Source organism: Scyliorhinus canicula, chromosome 6 (genome assembly GCF_902713615.1).
Source record: "Scyliorhinus canicula chromosome 6, sScyCan1.1, whole genome shotgun sequence".
NCBI classification, from domain to species: Eukaryota; Metazoa; Chordata; class Chondrichthyes; order Carcharhiniformes; family Scyliorhinidae; genus Scyliorhinus; species Scyliorhinus canicula.
In genome coordinates, this window is record NC_052151.1 from 15,487,438 (window position 1) to 15,508,238 (window position 20,801).

The 20,801-nt window shown below is 45.5% G+C and overlaps 1 protein-coding gene across 1 annotated transcript in view; it reads left to right on the plus strand.

Annotated features, from left to right (window-relative positions):
- The window catches only part of LOC119967000 (serine/threonine-protein kinase MRCK alpha-like), a 386,584-nt gene that overhangs the window by 225,844 nt on the left and 139,939 nt on the right, over positions 1 to 20,801 (plus strand). Inside the window, exon 15 of the mRNA XM_038798987.1 lies at positions 12,531 to 12,655. Within this exon, the coding sequence (XP_038654915.1) occupies positions 12,531 to 12,655 (125 nt within the window). The remainder of the gene's footprint in view (positions 1 to 12,530; positions 12,656 to 20,801) is intronic.

Sequence of the window (20,801 nt, forward strand, 5' to 3'; positions counted from 1 at the left end):
AACCATAATAAAATACCCAAAATAACAATAATATTAGCAATCATAAACATTCGCCCCACCTCCATGAACAACACAGCATATTAACAACAACGCAAATTAACACAATATTAAGTTACCTAATAGAAACTACAATAAGGAACACCCCCCCCCCCCGGTTGCTGCTGCTATTGACCAAGATACCTATCTTTGAGCCAGGAAGTCCAGAAAAGGCTGTCACCGTTTATAGAACCCTTGTATTGATCCTCTCAGGGCAAATTTGACCCTTTCCAATTTTATAATCCCGCCATGTCACTGATCCAGGTATCCACACTTGGGGGGCCTCGCATCCTTCCACTGCAGCAAGATCCTTCGTCGGGCTACTAGGGACGCAAAGGCCAGGACACCGGCCTCTTTCGCCTCCTGCACTCCCGGCTCTACCGCAACTCCAAAAATCGCGAGTCCCCACCCTGGTTTGACCCTGGATCCAACCACCCTCGACACCATCCCCGCCACCCCCCTTCCAGAATTCTTCCAGTGCATGCCCAGAACATATGGGCGTGGTTCGCTGGACTCCCCGAACATCTGATGCACCTATCCTCACACCCAAAGAACCTACTCATCCTGGTCCCGGACATGTGGGCCCGGTGCAGCACCTTAAACTGGATGAGACTAAGCCTCGCACATGAGGAGGAAGAGTTGGCTATCTCCAAGGCATCCGCCCAAGTCCCGTCCTCTATCTGCTCCCCGAGTTCCTCCTCCCATTTAGCCTTCAGCTCCTCCACTGACGACTCCTCCACCTCCCGCATTACCTTATAGATGTCAGACACCTTCCCCTCTCCGACCCACACCCCCGAAAGCACTCTGTCCATCGTCCCCCCGCGAGGGCAGCAAAGGGAATCCCTCTACCTGTCGTCTAGCAACGCCTTTACCTGCAAGTATCTGAACATGTTCCCTAGGGGAAGCCCAAATTTATCTTCAGTTCCCCCATGCCCGCAAACCTCCCGCTAATAAAAGGTCCCTCAATTTACTGATGCCCACCCTTTGCCACCCCTAAATCCCCATCCCTGTTCCTGGGATGAACCGATGATTGCCACCCAATGGGGCCTCCATCGAGCCCCCTGTTTCCCCCCTATGCCGCCTCCACTGTCCCCAGATTCTTAGGGTCGCCGCCCCCACCGGGCTCGTGTAAACCTCTAAGGGGAAAGCGGCAACGGCGCCGTTACCATGGCACCCAGGCTCGTACCTCTACATGACACCATCTCCATTCTTTTCCACGCCACCCCTCCCCCCTCCATCACCCATTTACGTACCATTGACACATTGGCCGCCCAATAGTACTCCAAAAGGTTGGACAGCGCCAGCCCGCCTCTACCCCTCCCTCGCTCCAGGAACACCCTCTTCACTCTCGGAGTCCCATGTGCCCACACAAAGCTCAAAATACTGCTAGTCACTCTCCTAAAGAAGGCCCTGGGGATAAAGATGGGCAGGCACTGAAAGAGGAACAAGAACCTCGAAGCACCGTCATTTTGACGGACTGCACCTCCCCGCCAACGACAATGGCAGCATGTCCCACCTCTTGAACTCCTCCTCCATCTGATCTACAAGCCTGGTGAAATTATGTTTGTGAAGAGTCCCCCAGTCCCTGGCCACCTGCACCCCCAGGTACCTAATGCTCTCCCCTGCCCACCTAAGCGGGAGCCTACCAATTCCTTTCTCCTGGTCTCCAGGGTGCACCACAAACACCTCACTCTTGCCTAAATTTAGTTTATAACCTGAAAAGGTCCCAAACTCAGCAAGCAGCTCCATCACCCCCGGCATCCCTCCCACCGGGTCCGCCACATACAGTACAGGTCATCGGCATACAACGACAACCCTATGTTCCTCCCCACCTCGCACCAAACCTCTCCACCTCTCTGAATCCCTCAACGCCATCGCCAGCGGCTCGATTGCCAGTGCAAACAACAAGGGGGACAGGGGGCAACCCTGCCTGGTCCCTCGGTAAAGCCGGAAGTACTCCGACCTCCTCCCATTCGTGGGCCACGCACGCCATCGGGGCCCTCATATAGCAGCCTTACCCATCTAATAAACCCTTCACCAAATCCAAACCTCCCAACACCTCCCATAAGTACCCCCCACTCCACTCTATCGAAGGCCTTCTCCGCATCCAGTGCCACCACTATCTCAGCCTCCCCCTCAATCGCCGGCATCATGATGACATTCACAATCTCTGCACATTCGTGTTCAGCTGCACAAACCTGTCTGGTCCTCGTGTACAACTCCTGGCACACAGTCCCTCTATCCTGGTGGCCAGGATTTTTGCCAGCACCTTGGCATCTCCGTTGAGGAGAGATATGGGCCTGTATGAACCACACTGCTGGGGGTCCTTGTCCTCTTTAAAATTAACGAGATCAGTGCCCGCGACATCGTCGGGGCAAAGTCCCCCCCTTCCCACGCTTCATTAAGTGTCCGCACCAGCAAGGGGCCCACTAGGTCCACAAACTTTTTATTAAATTCCACCGGGAACCCATCCGGCCCCGGTGCCTTCCCTGACTGCATCTGCCCGATCTCCTTAACTAGCTCCTCCAGGTCAATCGGCGCACCCAACCCCTCCACCTGCTCCTCCTGCACCTTCGGGAAAGAAAGCCCGTCGAGGAACCTCTCCATTGCCCTCCCCCCCCCCCCCCCCCCCCCCCCCCCCCCCCCCCCCCGTTGGCTCCGACCGGTACAGTTCCCCGAAAAAGTCCTTGAAGACCTCATTCACCTCTACCCCCTTCCGCACCACATTCCCACTCTTGTCTCTCACTCCAGCAATTTCCTTAGCCGCATCCCGCTTGCGGAGCTGATGATCCAGCATCCTACTCGCCTTTTCACCATGTTCGTACACTGCCCCTTGTGCCTTTCTCCACTGTGCCTCCGCCTTTCTAGTGGTCAGCAAATCAAATTTAGCCTGCAGGCTGCGCCTCTCCCCCAACAGTCCCTCCTCTGGTGCCTCTGCGTACCTCCTGTCTACCTCCAGCATCTTCCCCACCAGTCTATCCCTCTCACTCCTCTCGCTCCTTTCCCTGTGTGCCCGGATGGATATCAGCTCCCCACGAACCACTGCCTTCAGGGCCTCCCAGACCACCCCCACCTGAACCTCCCCCGTATCATTCACCTCGAGGTACCCCTCAATACTTGCCCACCCCCTCCTCCGCCAACAACCCCACATCCAACCGCCACAACAGGCGCTGGTCCCGCACCTCTCCCATCTCCAACTCTATCCAATGCGGAGCGTGGTCGGAGATTGCAATGGCCGAATACTCGGCCTCCTCCACTCTCGGAATCAGTCCCCTACTCACCACGAAGAAGTCTATCCGAGAGTAGACCCTATGTACGTGGGAGAAGAAAGAGCACTCCCATGCCCTCGGCCTCACAAACCTCCATGAATCCACCCCCCCATCTGGTCCATAAACCCTCCCCCCCATCTGGTCCATAAACCCTCTTAGTACCTTGGCCGCTGCCGGCCTCCTACCCATCCTGGAGCTGGACCGATCCAGTGAAGGATCCAACACCGTATTGAAGTCCCCCCCCCCCCCCCAATGATCAGACCTCCCGCCTCCAGATCCGGGACCCGCCCCAACATACGCCTCATAAAGCCTGCATTGTCCCAATTTGGGGCATACGCACTAGCAAGTACCACCTTCTCTCCTTGTAGCCTGCCCCTAACCATAACATACCTACCCCCCTTATCCGCCACCACCTCCGATGCCTCAAACGACACATTTTTCCCCACCAGAATCGCCACTCCCCGGTTCTTCACATCCAACCCAGAGTGGAAAACCTGCCCCACCCATCCCTTCCTCAGACGGACCTGGTCCGCCACCTTCAGGTGGGTCTCCTGAAGCATTGCCACATCTGCCTTTAGCCCCTTCAGATGAGCAAGTACCCTCGACCGCTTCACCGGCCCATTCAATCCTCTCGCATTCCAGGTGACCAACTGAATCAGAGGGCATCCCGCCCCCCCCCCTCCCCCGTCGACTAGACATAGCCCGTCGACTGCCCGCCCCAGGCCAGCACCCCCTGCCCGACCCGGTCCCCACAGCGGCAACACCTCACCTCTGTCCCCCCAGCTCTTTCCTGACCCTACCAGCAGCAACCCGGTATTCCCCTTTCCCCCCCTCCCTTCCCCCCCCAGGCTAGGAACCCTCCTAGCCGCGAACCGTCCTCCATTGTACTTCCGTGGGTCAGCTAACTTCTGCTGACCCCGGAAACTCCCGCCAATAACCCGACCCCTCCCAAAGTGGGATCATCCCCCAATTTATCCCTCCTCCAGGCACCGCTCCAGCGCGGGGAAGAACCAGTTAAGGCCCCGCCTCCCCCCATCATCGTCTCCACCCCCCACCCCCGCAGCACGGGAAACCAGAGGAAAGCCCGCGCTTTCGCACTGCCCCACCACACCCTTCTGACGCAGCTCCCAAATACCAGCCCCACTCCATACCCCCAACCCGACATCGAATACAACAAACCCCCCCCAACCCTCCCCGCAAGATACAAAACTCAAATAATGCCCCACAGCAAAAAAACATAACAGAACAACACCCCCATAAATAACCATATCAAAATTGCAAAAGTACAAAAAAAAGAGAACACAGCAACAGCAGAATCCAGCAATAAAGTATTACAACCGACCCCGCAACCCCCAACCCCTAGTTCAAGTCCAGTGTCTCCGTCCGCACGAAGGCCCACGCCTCCTCCGGAGAATCGAAATAATAATGCCGGTCCGAATAAGTTACCCACAGGCGCGCAGGCTGCAACATTCCGAACTTTATCTTTTTCTTGTAAAGCACCCCTTTCGTCCGATTAAACCCGGACCGCCGCTTAGCCACCTCCGCACTCCAATCCTGGTAGATCCGTACTACCCCATTCTCCCAATTGCTGCTCTTCACCTTCTTAGCCCAGCGCAGCACACACTCCCGATCACTGAACCGGTGGAACCTCACCAGCACCGCACGCGGGGGTTCATTCTCCTTAGGCCTCCTGGCCAGTACTCTGTGTGCTCCCTCCAGCTCCAAGGGCAGATGGAAGGACCCGGCCCCCACTAGCGAGTTCAGAATCGTAGCCACGAAGGTTGTCAGGTCCGACCCCTCTAGCCCCTCCGCAAGGCCCAAGATCCGCAGATTTTTCCGCCTCATGCGGTGATCAAGCTCCTTGAAGCGTTCCTGCCACTTCTTGTGGAGTGCCTCGTGTCCCTCCACCTTACTCACGAGGATCCCGGCCTCCTCCTCTCGTTCAGTGGCCTGCGTCTGCAACTCTTTGATGGCAGCACCCTGGGTCGTCTGAATCTCCGAGAGCCTTCTGTTCGTTTCCTGCAGAGAGCTCAGTACCTCAGCCTTGAAGTCTGCAAAACAGCGCAGGAGAGCAGCTTGTTGCTCCAGGGCCCACTGCTTCCACTACTCTGGAGCTCTGCCGGCCGCCATCTTGGATTCCTTCCCCCGTTTTTTCTGGGGAGCTGCTGCCGTTTTTTCCCCCTTTCCACTCCGAGTTCGAGTCATGGACTGCGGGGAAAGTCGATCAGCACACCTTCTCCCACCGTGAGACATCGGAAAATTTCCGTTTTGGGCTCTACAAAGAGCCGAAAAGTCCGTTTAAAACGGGAGCTCCCAAATGTGCGGCTTCCTACGTCATCGCCGCTACCGGAAGTCCCAAATTGAGTTTATCTAACCTCTCCTCATAGCTAATGCCCTTCATACCAGGCAACATCCTGGTCAACCTCTTCTGTAGCTTCTCCAAAGCCTCCACATCTTTCTGGTACTCCGGCAACCAGAATCGAACACTATATTCCAAGTGTGGCAAAACTAAGGTTCCACGCAGCTGCAGCATGACTTGCCCCTAAACTCAATGCCCCGGCCAATGAAGGAAAGCATGCCGTATGCCTTCTTGGCTACCTTCTCCATCTACGTTGCCACTTTCAGTGATCTGTGGACCTGTACACCCAGATCCCTCTGCCTGTCAGTAGTCTTAAGGGTTCTACCATTTACTGTATATTTCCCACCTATATAGGACCTTCCAAAACACATTTGTCCGGATTAAACTCCATCTGCCATCTCTCCGCCCAAGTCTCTAACTGATCTATATCCTGCTGTATCCTCTGACAGTCCTAATCGCTATCCACAATTCCACCAACCTTTGTGTCGTCTGCAAATTTACTAATCAGACCAGCTAGGGGCTGTTTAGCACACTGGGCTAAATCCCTGGCTTTGAAAGCAGGCCAGCTGCACGGTTCGATTCCCGTAACAGCCTCCCCGAACAGGCGCCGGAATGTGGCGACTAGGGACTTTTCACAGTAACTTCATTGAAGTCTACTCGTGACAATAAGTGATTTTCATTTTTTTCATTTTTCAGTTACATTTTCCTCCAGATCATTTATATATACTACGAACAGCAAAGATTCCAGCACTGATCCCTGTGGAACACCATTAGTCACAGCCCTCCAAATGAAAAGCACCCTTCTATTGCTACTCTCTGCCTTCTACGACCTAGCCAGTTCTGTATCCATTTTGCCAGCTCACCTCTGATCCCATGTGACTTCACAGTCACAGACTTCTGTACCAGTCTGTCATGAGGGACCTTGTCAAAGGCCTTACTGAAGTCCATATAGACCACGTCCGCTACCTTCATCAACCATTTTTATCACCTCCTCGAAAAACTCGATTAAGTTAGTGAGACACAACCTCTCCTTCACAAAACCATGCTGCCTATTGCTCATGCGTCCACTTGCTTCCAAATGGGAGTAAATCCTGTCTCGAAGAATCCTTTCCAATAATTTCCCTGCCACTGACGCAAGGCTCACCGGCCTGTAATTTCCAGGGTTATCCTTGCTACTCGCCTTAAACGAAGGAACACCATTAGCTATTCTCCAGTACTCTGGCACCTAACCTGCAGCCAGTGCGGAAACAAAGATTCCTGTCAAGTCCCCAGCAATTGCCTCCCTCAGTATTCTGGGCTAGATCCGAACAGGTCCTGGGGACTTCTCTACCTTAATGTTTTTCAAGGCACCCAACACCACCTCATTTGTGATATCAGTGTGACCCAGACTATCTACACATCCTTCTCGAGACTCATCATCCACCAAGTCCTTCTTTTTGGTAATACTGATGCACAATATTCATTTAGTATCTTGCCCATTTCCTCTGCCTTCATGCATATATTCCCTCCCCTGCCCTTCAGTGGGTCAAACATTTTCCTGGCTAGTCTCTTACTCTTTATATATGTATAAAAGATTTTCCTCAATCCTGTTTGCCAATGACTTTCGTGACCCTTTTAGCCCTCCTGACTCCTTGTTAAGTTCATTCCTACTTCCCTTATATTCCTCACAGGCTTCATCTGTCCCAGATTTATAGACCTTACAAATGCTTCCTTTTTCCTTTTGACCAGGCTCACAATATCCTTCGTTATCCAAAGTTTCCAAAACTTGCCATATTTATCCTTCTTCCTCACAGGAACATGCTGGTCCTGAATTCTTATCAACTGACATTTGAAAGCTTCCCACATGCCAGATGTTGATTTACCCTCAAACATTCGCCCCCAATCTAAATTCTTCAGTTCCTGACAAATATTGTTATAATTCCCCCAATTGAACCTTCACCCGAGGATACTTATCTTTATCCAACAGAAACTTAAAACTGACTGAACAATGGACTGTTCCCGAAATGCACCCTACTGAAACTTCTACCACCTGGCCGAGCTCATTCCCCAGCACCAGGTCCAGTACGGCCCCTTCCCTAGTTGGACTATCTATATATTGTTTTAAGAAGCACTCCTGGATGCTCCTTAGAAATTCTGCCCCATCCAAGTCCCTAACACAAAGTGAGTTCCAGTCAATAGAGGGGAGGTTAAAATCACCCACCACAACAATCATGTTGTTTTTACACCTTTCCAAAATCTGCCTACATACCTGCTCCTCTATCTCCCGCTGGCTGTTGGAAGACCTGTAGTAAATCCCCAACATTGTGACTGCACCCTTCCTAATCCTGAGCTCTACATATTGCCTTGCTGCCTGAACCCTCCAAGGTGTCCTCCCTCAGGACAGTTGTGATATTCTCCTTAACCAGTAGTGCATCTCCCCCACCCGTTGTACTAATCCAAACTCTAAGTTCATCTGCCTTACCTGTTATACTTCTCGCATTGAAACAAATGCACTTCAGACCACCATTCCCTCTGTGTTCAGCAACTTCTCCCTGCCTGCTTTTCCTCTTGAATCTTACTGGCCCTATTCTCTAGTTCCCCCTCAGTTATTTCACCTTCTGACCTGTTGCTCTGGTTCCCACTCCCTGCCATACTAGTTTAAACCCTCCTGTGTGACACTAGCAAACCTCGCGGCCAGGATATTTATGCCCCTCCAGTTTAGATGCAAGACTTCCTTCTTGTACAGGTCCCAAACTCTCCAATATATCCTTACAGCTCATAGAAGAATTATAGAATCCCTACAGTGCAGAACGAGGCCATTTGATCCATTACGTCTGTACCGATCCACTCCACCCTACACCTGTAACCCTGTAATCTAACCTGCGCATCCCTGGACATTTAGGGGCAATTTATCATGGCAATCCACCTAACCTGCACGTCTTTGGACTGTGCGAGGAAACCGGAGCACCCGGAGGAAACCTAAACAGACACGGGGAGAACTTACAAACTCCACACAAACAGTCAACCAAGGCTGGTATTCAACTCGGATCCCTGGTGCTGTGAAGCAGCAGTGCTAACCACTATGCCACCATATTGTCTCACCATGTTCTTTCTACCAAAATGCATCACCTCAGATTTCTCCACATTGAACTTCACCGACCACCTATCTTCTCACTCCATCAACTTATCTATGTCCTTCTGAAGTTACACTGTTCTCTTGACATTTATAATGTTATGGACCAGGGTTTAGAAAACTCCAAAGTATATCATGTTCACCTGACCTACAACTGTTTATTAATTTTGGTTATGAGGAGCACAAGGACCTGCCTTTCAGGTGTTCTTCAACAGAGGCCTTAAGCACTTTTAAACAAAACAAAGTTTATTCTACTAATTCAGTTAACATTTTATAAACACATGCAGTAAGCATTTTATCAACTACAAACATAAATGCCCTACACAGCTACAGTTCTCTCTCTCTCTCTCTCTCTCTCTCTCTCTCTATCTATATATATTATATAACCCTTAATAACTTCCCTTTCAACTGTTTAAATTTGATAACAACATCCAATAAAACCAGAAAAACCCTTTTTGCCAAAACAGTAGGTTTTAATTCTTTACAAAAAACAGTTATCACTTTTAAATTATCAAGTGATCTGGGCACCTTTTAACATGCAGAGAGAGACAAGAGAAGCCTTCTTTTTCTGAATCCAGCTTCCAACAGTGTAAACCGAAAGTAAAACTCAGAGCCACCCAGCTCCCAACTCAAACTGAAAGTAAAACCCAGAGCCACAGCCCAGCTCCACCCACACAGTGACATCACTGAAGCCATTTGATGAAACACACTTTTCTTAAAGGGACACTCGCATGACAATAAAAGTTCCAAGTCTTGTGTCATTCACATATTTTGAAAATGCCTCTGCACACCAAGATCTAGATCATTAATATATAATCAGTAAAAGCAAGTGTCCCAATACTGACCCCTGGGGAACACCGCTACAAACTTCCTCTAGACTGAAAAATATCCAGACCATTACTCTCTGCTTCCTATTATTGAGCTAATTTTGTATCCACGTTGCGACTGTCCCTTTTATTCCATGAACTATACCTTTTCTCACAAGTCTAGTGTGACACTGGTTCAAAAGTCTCCCGAAAGTCCAAGTACACATCAACAACATTAACCTCATAGACTCTTTCTGTTACCTCCTCCAGCAAAGTAGTTAAACATGATTTTATGTTCGATGCCCTCAGCGCCATTGCCAAAGGCTCTATGGCCAGAGCAAACAGTAGTGGGGAGAGTGGGACCACTGCCTTGTCCCCCTGCACAGACTAAAATATTGGTCCTTACATCAACACTGGTGCCTGATAAAGCAACTGGACCCAATCCATGAATCCCTGCCCGAACCCCAATCTTCCCAGGATATCCCACAGGTACCTCCACCCGATCAAAGGCCTTCTCTGCATACATGGCCACCAGCACCTCGACCTCTTGGCCCTCCGCAGGCATCATTATCACATTTACGAGCCACCTAATGTTGAACATCAGGTATCGTCCCTTCAGAAATCCCGTTTGGTCCCCCCTTTATTACCCCTGGGACACAGTCCTCTGTGCGCATGGCCAAGATCTTTGCCAGGAATTTAACATTCACATTCAACAGGGAGATGGGTCTATACGACCCACAACTCTCCGGATCTTTATCCCGCTTCAAAATAAGGGAGATCGATGCCTGCGATAACATTGGGGGTAGCACCCCTAGATCCTTGGACTTATTAACAGCCTTTACCAGGAGCGTCCCCAGCAACCAGGCGAACTTTTCATAAAACTCAAACTTGTACCCATCGTGTCCCGGTGCCTTACCCAAATGCATTGCCCCTAACCCATCTATAACCTCCCCAGATTTGTACAATCTAGTGTAAAACTCCCGAAACACATAATTCACCCCTGCCGGATCCAAAATCAACTTCCCCCCTGTATCCTTTACTTTCCCAATTTCTCTCGCTGCCACCGCCTGTTTCCTCAGCTGGTGCGCCAACATCCTGCTGGCTTTTTCCCCATATTCATACACCGCCCCCTTCACCCTCCTCAGCTGTCCCTCCGCCTTACCTGTGGACAGGAGCCCAAGTTCCAGCTGCAGTCTCTGACGCTCCTTCAGAAGCCCTTCATCCGGAGACTCCGCATACCTCCTCTCCACCTGTAAAATTTCACCTACCAGCCTGTCCAACTCTGCCCGCTCAGCCTTCTTATGTGCGCGAATTGAGGTGAGTTCCCCGCTAACAACCGCTTTCAGTGCCTCCCACACCACCCCTGCCGAAACCTCACCTGTGTCATTGATCGTTATATACCCCTGGATGGCCTCCCTCACCCGCTCGCACACCTCCTCCGCCAACAGCCCCACATCCAACCTCCATTGCGGGCCTTTCCTTTGTTGACTAGTAGGTCTACCCAGTGCGGGGTGTGGTCTGACACCACTATTGCTGAATATTCAGCATCCACCACCTCAGCCAGCAGCGTTTTGTCCAACAGAAAGAAGTCTATCCAGGAAGATACCTTATATACATGGGAGTAGAATGAAAACTCCTTATGCCTTGGCCTCCCAAATCTCCACGGATCCAACCCCTCATGGGCTCCATAAACCCCCGCAGCTCCTTTGCCATAGCCGATACCTTCCCAGATCTGGAAATCGACCGATCCAGCCTGGGATTCAGGACCGTGTTGAAATCTTCCCCCATAATCAGTCGAGATAAATTCTGGTCCGGGATCTTCCCCAGCACCCATCTAACAAACTGAACGTCATTCCATTTTGGGGCATATATATTTACTAATACCACAACCATTCCCTCCAACTTCCCACTAACGATAACATATCTACGCCCCCCCGGTCCGCCTCGATCTTCCCCATTTATTGACCAGGATTGCCAACCCCTCGTTTTAAAGTCTAATCTTGAATGGAACACCTGCCCAACCCATCCCTTCCTGAACCTAATCTGATCCCCACCTTCAGATGTGTCTCCTGAGGGGCAGCACGGTGGCCTAGTGGTTAGCACAACCGCCTCACGGCGCTGAGGTCCCAGGTTCGATCCCGGCTCTAGGTCACTGTCCGTGTGGAGTTTGCACATTCTCCCCGTGTCTGCGTGGGTTTCGCCCCCACAACCCAAAAACGTGTTGAGTAGGTTGATTGGCCACGCTAAAATTGCCCCTTAATTGGAAAAAATAATTGGGTAATCTAAATTATAAAAAAAAAAGATGTGTCTCCTGCAAGATGGCCTCGTCCGCCTGATCGAGTCCACTGCCCCGGGCAGGTCGTCCGCACACTCCTTCTGTTGTTGGGTAAACTTCTCATTTAACCCCTCATTAAAACGGCATCCATAATATTTGCAAATCTCTCTAATTTCCTTGCAGATTTGTTCTTCTACATCCTCTGACTAGTTGGTGGTCTATAGACCACATCAAGCAATATACTTGCATCCTTTTCGCTCCTTTGCTCTGGACTAATTGACCTGTTCTTGAATCCTCTGGGACGTCCTCTTTCTCCAGCACTGCAATTTTTTCCTTAATCAATGCCACCAACCCTGCCCTTTCCTATCTTTCGGAATATCTTGTACGCCGGAATATTTAACTCCTGGCAGGTGGAAGATATTCTATCTCGCTCCTGACTCGTGTTTTGTCGATGGGAGACAAGCTTTGGAAATTCTGGAGATGAGTTATTCTCTTGCAATCACAGTTTTGATATGGGTGGTTCAGTTCAGTTTCCGCTCAATGGTAAGTCCATGATGTTGCCATCCCGCTGTTAATTTTAACGATATAATGTAAAAAGGGCTCCTTGTTACTGCTGTAGAACGAGGACTGGAAATAATCGAGTGCTGATTGATTGCAACTTGTTTTCATGCAGCTCACCATCATGTTTGAGAAACTAAGTACAAGTAACAAACAAATGGAGGAAGAGTTACGGGACCTAGCAGACAAGAAGGAATCTGTAGCACACTGGGAGGCCCAAATCACAGAGATCATCCAATGGTTAGTGCCTTGAACTGTAAACTGTCTTTAGTTTCGGCATGCTGCTGTGTATTGCTGGTGAAAAATGCTGATTTTTACAACTGATGAAGGATGCTTTTGTTTGTGAATTCTACAGTCAGCACAAAGCAGCTTTGCACTTATAATGTAAGTCGTGAGGCGAATGTCACATTTTGAATTTTAGAATGTACTTGAGAATTCTAAATATTGCATGTTAGTATTTCATTGCACTCTGAAATGTTCTATAGTTCATTACATTCTGGGAAGCTCTGTAGTTCATTCAACTTGGGATATTTTGATTATTCAATACATTTTCAGAAATCGCAGCTCATTATACTCATTAATTTCCCGACACTTCATTGCACTCTGAAACTTAGTTCATTACACTCTTGGAGCTCTGTATTTCATTACCCTTTGTGAAGCTCTATTTCATTACACTCTGGGAATCTCTATTTCATTACACTCTAGGAAGCTCTGTATTTCATTACAGTTTGGGAAGCTCTGTATTTCATTTCGCTTTGGAAAGCTGTGTATTTGATTACGCTTTGTGAAGTTCTGTATTTCATTACAGTTTGGGAAGCTCTATTTCATTTCATTACACTCCAGGAAGCTCTGTATTTTATTACAGTTTGGGAAGCTCCATTTCATTTCATTACACTCTGGGAAGCTATTTCATTACACTCTAGAAAACTCTGTATCTCATGACACTCTGGGAAGCTCTATATTTGATTACACTTTGGGAGCTCTGTATTTGGTTACACTTTGGGAAGCTCTGTATTTGATTACACTTTGGGAGCTCTGTATTTGGTTACACTTTGGGAAGCTCTGTATTTGATTACACTTTGGGAAGCTGTGTATTTGATTACACTTTGGGAAGCTGTGTATTTGATTACACTTTGGGAAGCTGTGTATTTGATTACACTTTGGGAAGCTGTGTATTTGATTACACTTTGGGAAGCTCTGTATTTGATTACACTTTGGGAAGCTCTGTATTTGATTACACTTTGGGAAGCTGTGTATTTGATTACACTTTGGGAAGCTCTGTATTTGATTACGCTTTGGGAAGCTGTGTATTTGATTACACTTTGGGAAGCTCTGTATTTGATTACGCTTTGTGAAGCTCTGTATTTGATTACACTTTGGAAAGCTGTGTATTGGATTACACTTTGTGAAGCTCTGTATTTGATTACGCTTTGGGAAGCTGTGTATTTGATTACACTTTGGGAAGCTCTGTATTTGGTTTCACTTTGGGAAGCTGTGTATTTGATTACACTTTGGGAAGCTGTGTATTTGATTACACTTTGGAAAGCTGTGTATTTGATTACGCTTTGGGAAGCTGTGTATTTCATTTCACTTTGGAAAGCTGTGTATTTGATTACACTTTGTGAAGCTCTGTATTTGATTACGCTTTGGGAAGCTCTGTATTTGATTACACTTTGGGAAGCTGTGTATTTGATTACACTTTGGGAAGCTCTGTATTTGGTTACGCTTTGTGAAGCTCTGTATTTGATTACACTTTGGGAAGCTGTGTATTTGATTACACTTTGGGAAGCTCTGTATTTGATTACGCTTTGGGAAGCTCTGTATCTGATTACACTTTGGGAAGCTGTGTATTTGATTACACTTTGGGAAGCTGTGTATTTGGTTACACTTTGGGAAGCTCTGTATTTGATTACGCTTTGGGAAGCTCTGTATTTAATTTAACTTTGGGAAGCTGTGTATTTGATTACACTTTGGGAAGCTCTGTATTTGATTACACTTTGGGAAGCTCTGTATTTGATTACGCTTTGGGAAGCTGCGTATTTGATTACACTTTGGGAAGCTCTGTATTTGATTACACTTTGGGAAGCTGTGTATTTGATTACACTTTGGGAAGCTCTGTATTTGATTACGCTTTGGGAAGCTCTGTATTTGATTACACTTTGGGAAGCTGTGTATTTGATTACATTTTGGGAAGCTCTGTATTTGATTACGCTTTGTGAAGCTCTGTATTTGATTACACTTTGGGAAGCTCTGTATTTGATTACACTTTGGAAAGCTGTGTATTGGATTACACTTTGGGAAGCTCTGTATTTGATTACACTTTGGAAAGCTGTGTATTGGATTACGCTTTGGGAAGCTCTGTATTTCATTTCGCTTTGGAAAGCTGTGTATTTGATTACACTTTGGGAAGCTCTGTATTTGATTACGCTTTGGGAAGCTGTGTATTTGATTACACTTTGGGAAGCTCTGTATTTGATTACGCTTTGTGAAGCTCTGTATTTGATTACACTTTGGAAAGCTGTGTATTGGATTACACTTTGGGAAGCTGTGTATTTGATTACACTTTGGAAAGCTCTGTATTTCATTTCACTTTGGAAAGCTGTGTATTTGATTACACTTTGGGAAGCTCTGTATTTGATTACACTTTGGGAAGTTCTGTATTTGATTACACTTTGGGAAGCTGTGTATTTGATTACACTTTGGGAAGCTCTGTATTTGATTACACTTTGGGAAGCTGTGTATTTGATTACACTTTGGGAAGCTCTGTATTTGATTACACTTTGTGAAGCTGTGTATTTGATTACACTTTGGGAAGCTCTGTATTTGATTACGCTTTGGGAAGCTGTGTATTTGATTACACTTTGTGAAGCTGTGTATTTGATTACACTTTGGGAAGCTCTGTATTTGATTACACTTTGGGAAGCTGTGTATTTGATTACACTTTGGGAAGCTGTGTATTTGATTACGCTATGGGAAGCTGTGTATTTGATTACACTTTGGGAAGCTGTGTATTTGATTACACTTTGGGAAGCTCTGTATTTGGTTACGCTTTGTGAAGCTCTGTATTTGATTACACTTTGGGAAGCTGTGTATTTGATTACACTTTGGGAAGCTCTGTATTTGATTACGCTTTGGGAAGCTCTGTATTTGATTACACTTTGGGAAGCTGTGTATTTGATTACACTTTGGGAAGCTCTGTATTTGATTACGCTTTGGGAAGCTCTGTATTTCATTTCACTTTGGGAAGCTGTGTATTTGATTACGCTTTGGGAAGCTATGTATTTGATTACGCTTTGTGAAGCTCTGTATTTGATTACACTTTGGGAAGCTCTGTATTTGATTACACTTTGGAAAGCTGTGTATTGGATTACACTTTGGGAAGCTCTGTATTTGATTACACTTTGGAAAGCTGTGTATTGGATTACGCTTTGGGAAGCTCTGTATTTCATTTCGCTTTGGAAAGCTGTGCATTTGATTACACTTTGGGAAGCTCTGTATTTGATTACGCTTTGGGAAGCTGTGTATTTGATTACACTTTGGGAAGCTCTGTATTTGATTACGCTTTGTGAAGCTCTGTATTTGATTACACTTTGGAAAGCTGTGTATTGGATTACACTTTGGGAAGCTGTGTATTTGATTACACTTTGGAAAGCTCTGTATTTCATTTCACTTTGGAAAGCTGTGTATTTGATTACACTTTGGGAAGCTCTGTATTTGATTACACTTTGGGAAGCTCTGTATTTGATTACACTTTGGGAAGCTGTGTATTTGATTACACTTTGGGAAGCTCTGTATTTGATTACACTTTGGGAAGCTGTGTATTTGATTACACTTTGGGAAGCTCTGTATTTGATTACACTTTGTGAAGCTGTGTATTTGATTACACTTTGTGAAGCTGTGTATTTGATTACACTTTGGGAAGCTCTGTATTTGATTACACTTTGGGAAGCTGTGTATTTGATTACACTTTGGGAAGCTGTGTATTTGATTACGCTATGGGAAGCTGTGTATTTGATTACACTTTGGGAAGCTGCGTATTTGATTACACTTTGGGAAGCTCTGTATTTGGTTACGCTTTGTGAAGCTCTGTATTTGATTACACTTTGGGAAGCTGTGTATTTGATTACACTTTGGGAAGCTCTGTATTTGATTACGCTTTGGGAAGCTCTGTATTTGATTACACTTTGGGAAGCTGTGTATTTGATTACACTTTGGGAAGCTCTGTATTTGATTACGCTTTGGGAAGCTCTGTATTTCATTTCACTTTGGGAAGCTGTGTATTTGATTACGCTTTGGGAAGCTCTGTATTTGATTACACTTTGGGAAGCTCTGTATTTGATTACGCTTTGGGAAGCTCTCTATTTGATTACACTTTGGGAAGCTCTGTATTTGATTACACTTTGGGAAGCTCTGTATTTGATTACACTTTGGGAAGCTGTGTATTTGATTACACTTTGGGAAGCTCTGTATTTGATTACGCTTTGGGAAGCTCTGTATTTGATTACACTTTGGGAAGCTGTGTATTTGATTACATTTTGGGAAGCTCTGTATTTGATTACGCTTTGTGAAGCTGTGTATTTGATTACACTTTGGGAAGCTCTGTATTTGATTACACTTTGGAAAGCTGTGTATTGGATTACACTTTGGGAAGCTGTGTATTGGATTACGCTTTGGGAAGCTCTGTATTTCATTTCGCTTTGGAAAGCTGTGTATTTGATTACACTTTGGGAAGCTCTGTATTTGATTACGCTTTGGGAAGCTGTGTATTTGATTACACTTTGGGAAGCTCTGTATTTGATTACGCTTTGTGAAGCTCTGTATTTGATTACACTTTGGAAAGCTGTGTATTGGATTACACTTTGGGAAGCTGTGTATTTGATTACACTTTGGAAAGCTCTGTATTTCATTTCACTTTGGAAAGCTGTGTATTTGATTACACTTTGGGAAGCTCTGTATTTGATTACACTTTGGGAAGCTCTGTATTTGATTACACTTTGGGAAGCTGTGTATTTGATTACACTTTGGGAAGCTCTGTATTTGATTACACTTTGGGAAGCTGTGTATTTGATTACACTTTGGGAAGCTCTGTATTTGATTACACTTTGTGAAGCTGTGTATTTGATTACACTTTGTGAAGCTGTGTATTTGATTACACTTTGGGAAGCTCTGTATTTGATTACACTTTGGGAAGCTGTGTATTTGATTACACTTTGGGAAGCTGTGTATTTGATTACGCTATGGGAAGCTGTGTATTTGATTACACTTTGGGAAGCTGTGTATTTGATTACACTTTGGGAAGCTCTGTATTTGGTTACGCTTTGTGAAGCTCTGTATTTGATTACACTTTGGGAAGCTGTGTATTTGATTACACTTTGGGAAGCTCTGTATTTGATTACGCTTTGGGAAGCTCTGTATTTGATTACACTTTGGGAAGCTGTGTATTTGATTACACTTTGGGAAGCTCTGTATTTGATTACGCTTTGGGAAGCTCTGTATTTCATTTCACTTTGGGAAGCTGTGTATTTGATTACGCTTTGGGAAGCTCTGTATTTGATTACGCTTTGTGAAGCTCTGTATTTGATTACACTTTGGGAAGCTCTGTATTTGATTACACTTTGGAAAGCTGTGTATTGGATTACACTTTGGGAAGCTCTGTATTTGATTACACTTTGGAAAGCTGTGTATTGGATTACGCTTTGGGAAGCTCTGTATTTCATTTCGCTTTGGAAAGCTGTGTATTTGATTACACTTTGGGAAGCTCTGTATTTGATTACGCTTTGGGAAGCTGTGTATTTGATTACACTTTGGGAAGCTCTGTATTTGATTACGCTTTGTGAAGCTCTGTATTTGATTACACTTTGGAAAGCTGTGTATTGGATTACACTTTGGGAAGCTGTGTATTTGATTACACTTTGGAAAGCTCTGTATTTCATTTCACTTTGGAAAGCTGTGTATTTGATTACACTTTGGGAAGCTCTGTATTTGATTACACTTTGGGAAGCTGTGTATTTGATTACACTTTGGGAAGCTCTTTATTTGATTACACTTTGGGAAGCTGTGTATTTGATTACACTTTGGGAAGCTCTGTATTTGATTACACTTTGTGAAGCTGTGTATTTGATTACACTTTGTGAAGCTGTGTATTTGATTACACTTTGGGAAGCTCTGTATTTGATTACACTTTGGGAAGCTGTGTATTTGATTACACTTTGGGAAGCTGTGTATTTGATTACGCTATGGGAAGCTGTGTATTTGATTACACTTTGGGAAGCTGTGTATTTGATTACACTTTGGGAAGCTCTGTATTTGGTTACGCTTTGTGAAGCTCTGTATTTGATTACACTTTGGGAAGCTATGTATTTGATTACACTTTGGGAAGCTCTGTATTTGATTACGCTTTGGGAAGCTCTGTATTTGATTACACTTTGGGAAGCTGTGTATTTGATTACACTTTGGGAAGCTCTGTATTTGATTACGCTTTGGGAAGCTCTGTATTTCATTTCACTTTGGGAAGCTGTGTATTTGATTACGCTTTGGGAAGCTCTGTATTTGATTACACTTTGGGAAGCTCTGTATTTGATTACGCTTTGGGAAGCTCTCTATTTGATTACACTTTGGGAAGCTCTGTTATTGATTACACTTTGGGAAGCTCTGTATTTGATTACACTTTGGGAAGCTGTGTATTTGATTACACTTTGGGAAGCTCTGTATTTGATTACGCTTTGGGAAGCTCTGTATTTGATTACACTTTGGGAAGCTGTGTATTTGATTACATTTTGGGAAGCTCTGTATTTGATTACGCTTTGTGAAGCTGTGTATTTGATTGCACTTTGGGAAGCTCTGTATTTGATTACACTTTGGAAAGCTGTGTATTGGATTACACTTTGGGAAGCTCTGTATTGGATTACGCTTTGGGAAGCTCTGTATTTCATTTCGCTTTGGAAAGCTGTGTATTTGATTACACTTTGGGAAGCTCTGTATTTGATTACGCTTTGGGAAGCTGTGTATTTGATTACACTTTGGGAAGCTCTGTATTTGATTACGCTTTGTGAAGCTCTGTATTTGATTACACTTTGGAAAGCTGTGTATTGGATTACACTTTGGGAAGCTGTGTATTTGATTACACTTTGGAAAGCTCTGTATTTCATTTCACTTTGGAAAGCTGTGTATTTGATTACACTTTGGGAAGCTGTGTATTTCATTACACTTTGGGAAGCTCTGTATTTGATTACACTTTGTGAAGCTGTGTATTTGATTACACTTTGGGAAGCTGTGTATTGGATTACACTTTGGAAAGCTCTGTATTTGATTACACTTTGGGAAGCTGTGTATTTGATTACACTTTGGGAAGCTCTGTATTTGATTACGCTTTGGGAAGCTCTGTATTTGATTACACTTTGGGAAGCTGTGTATTTGATTACACTTTGGAAAGCTCTGTATTTGATTACACTTTGGGAAGCTCCGTATTTGATTACACTTTGGGAAGCTCTATATTTGATTACTCTTTGGGAAGCTCTGTATTTGATTACACTTTGGAAAGCTCTGTATTTGATTACACTTTGGGAAGCTGTGTATTTGATTACACTTTGGAAAGCTCTGTATTTGATTACACTTTGGGAAGCTGTGTATTTGATTACACTTTGGGAAGCTCTGTATTTGATTACACTTTGGGAAGCTGTGTATTTGATTACGCTTTGTGAAGCTCTGTATTTGATTACGCTTTGGGAAGCTCTGTATTTGATTACACTTTGGGAAGCTGTGTATTTGATTACACTTTGGGAAGCTCTGTATTTGGTTACGCTTTGTGAAGCTCTGTATTTGATTACACTTTGGGAAGCTCTGTATTTGATTACACTTTGGAAAGCTGTGTATTGGATTACACTTTGGGAAGCTCTGTATTGGATTACGCTTTGGGAAGCTCTGTATTTCATTTCGCTTTGGAAAGCTGTGTATTTGATTACACTTTGGGAAGCTCTGTATTTGATTACGCTTTGGGAAGCTGTGTATTTGATTACACTTTGGGAAGCTCTGTATTTGATTACGCTTTGTGAAGCTCTGTATTTGATTACACTTTGGAAAGCTGTGTATTGGATTACACTTTGGGAAGCTGTGTATTTGATTACACTTTGGAAAGCTCTGTATTTCATTTCACTTTGGAAAGCTGTGTATTTGATTACACTTTGGGAAGCTGTGTATTTGATTACACTTTGGGAAGCTCTGTATTTGATTACACTTTGTGAAGCTGTGTATTTGATTACACTTTGGGAAGCTCTGTATTTGATTACGCTTTGGGAAGCTGTGTATTTGATTACACTTTGGGAAGCTCTGTATTTGATTACGCTTTGTGAAGCTCTGTATTTGATTACACTTTGGAAAGCTGTGTATT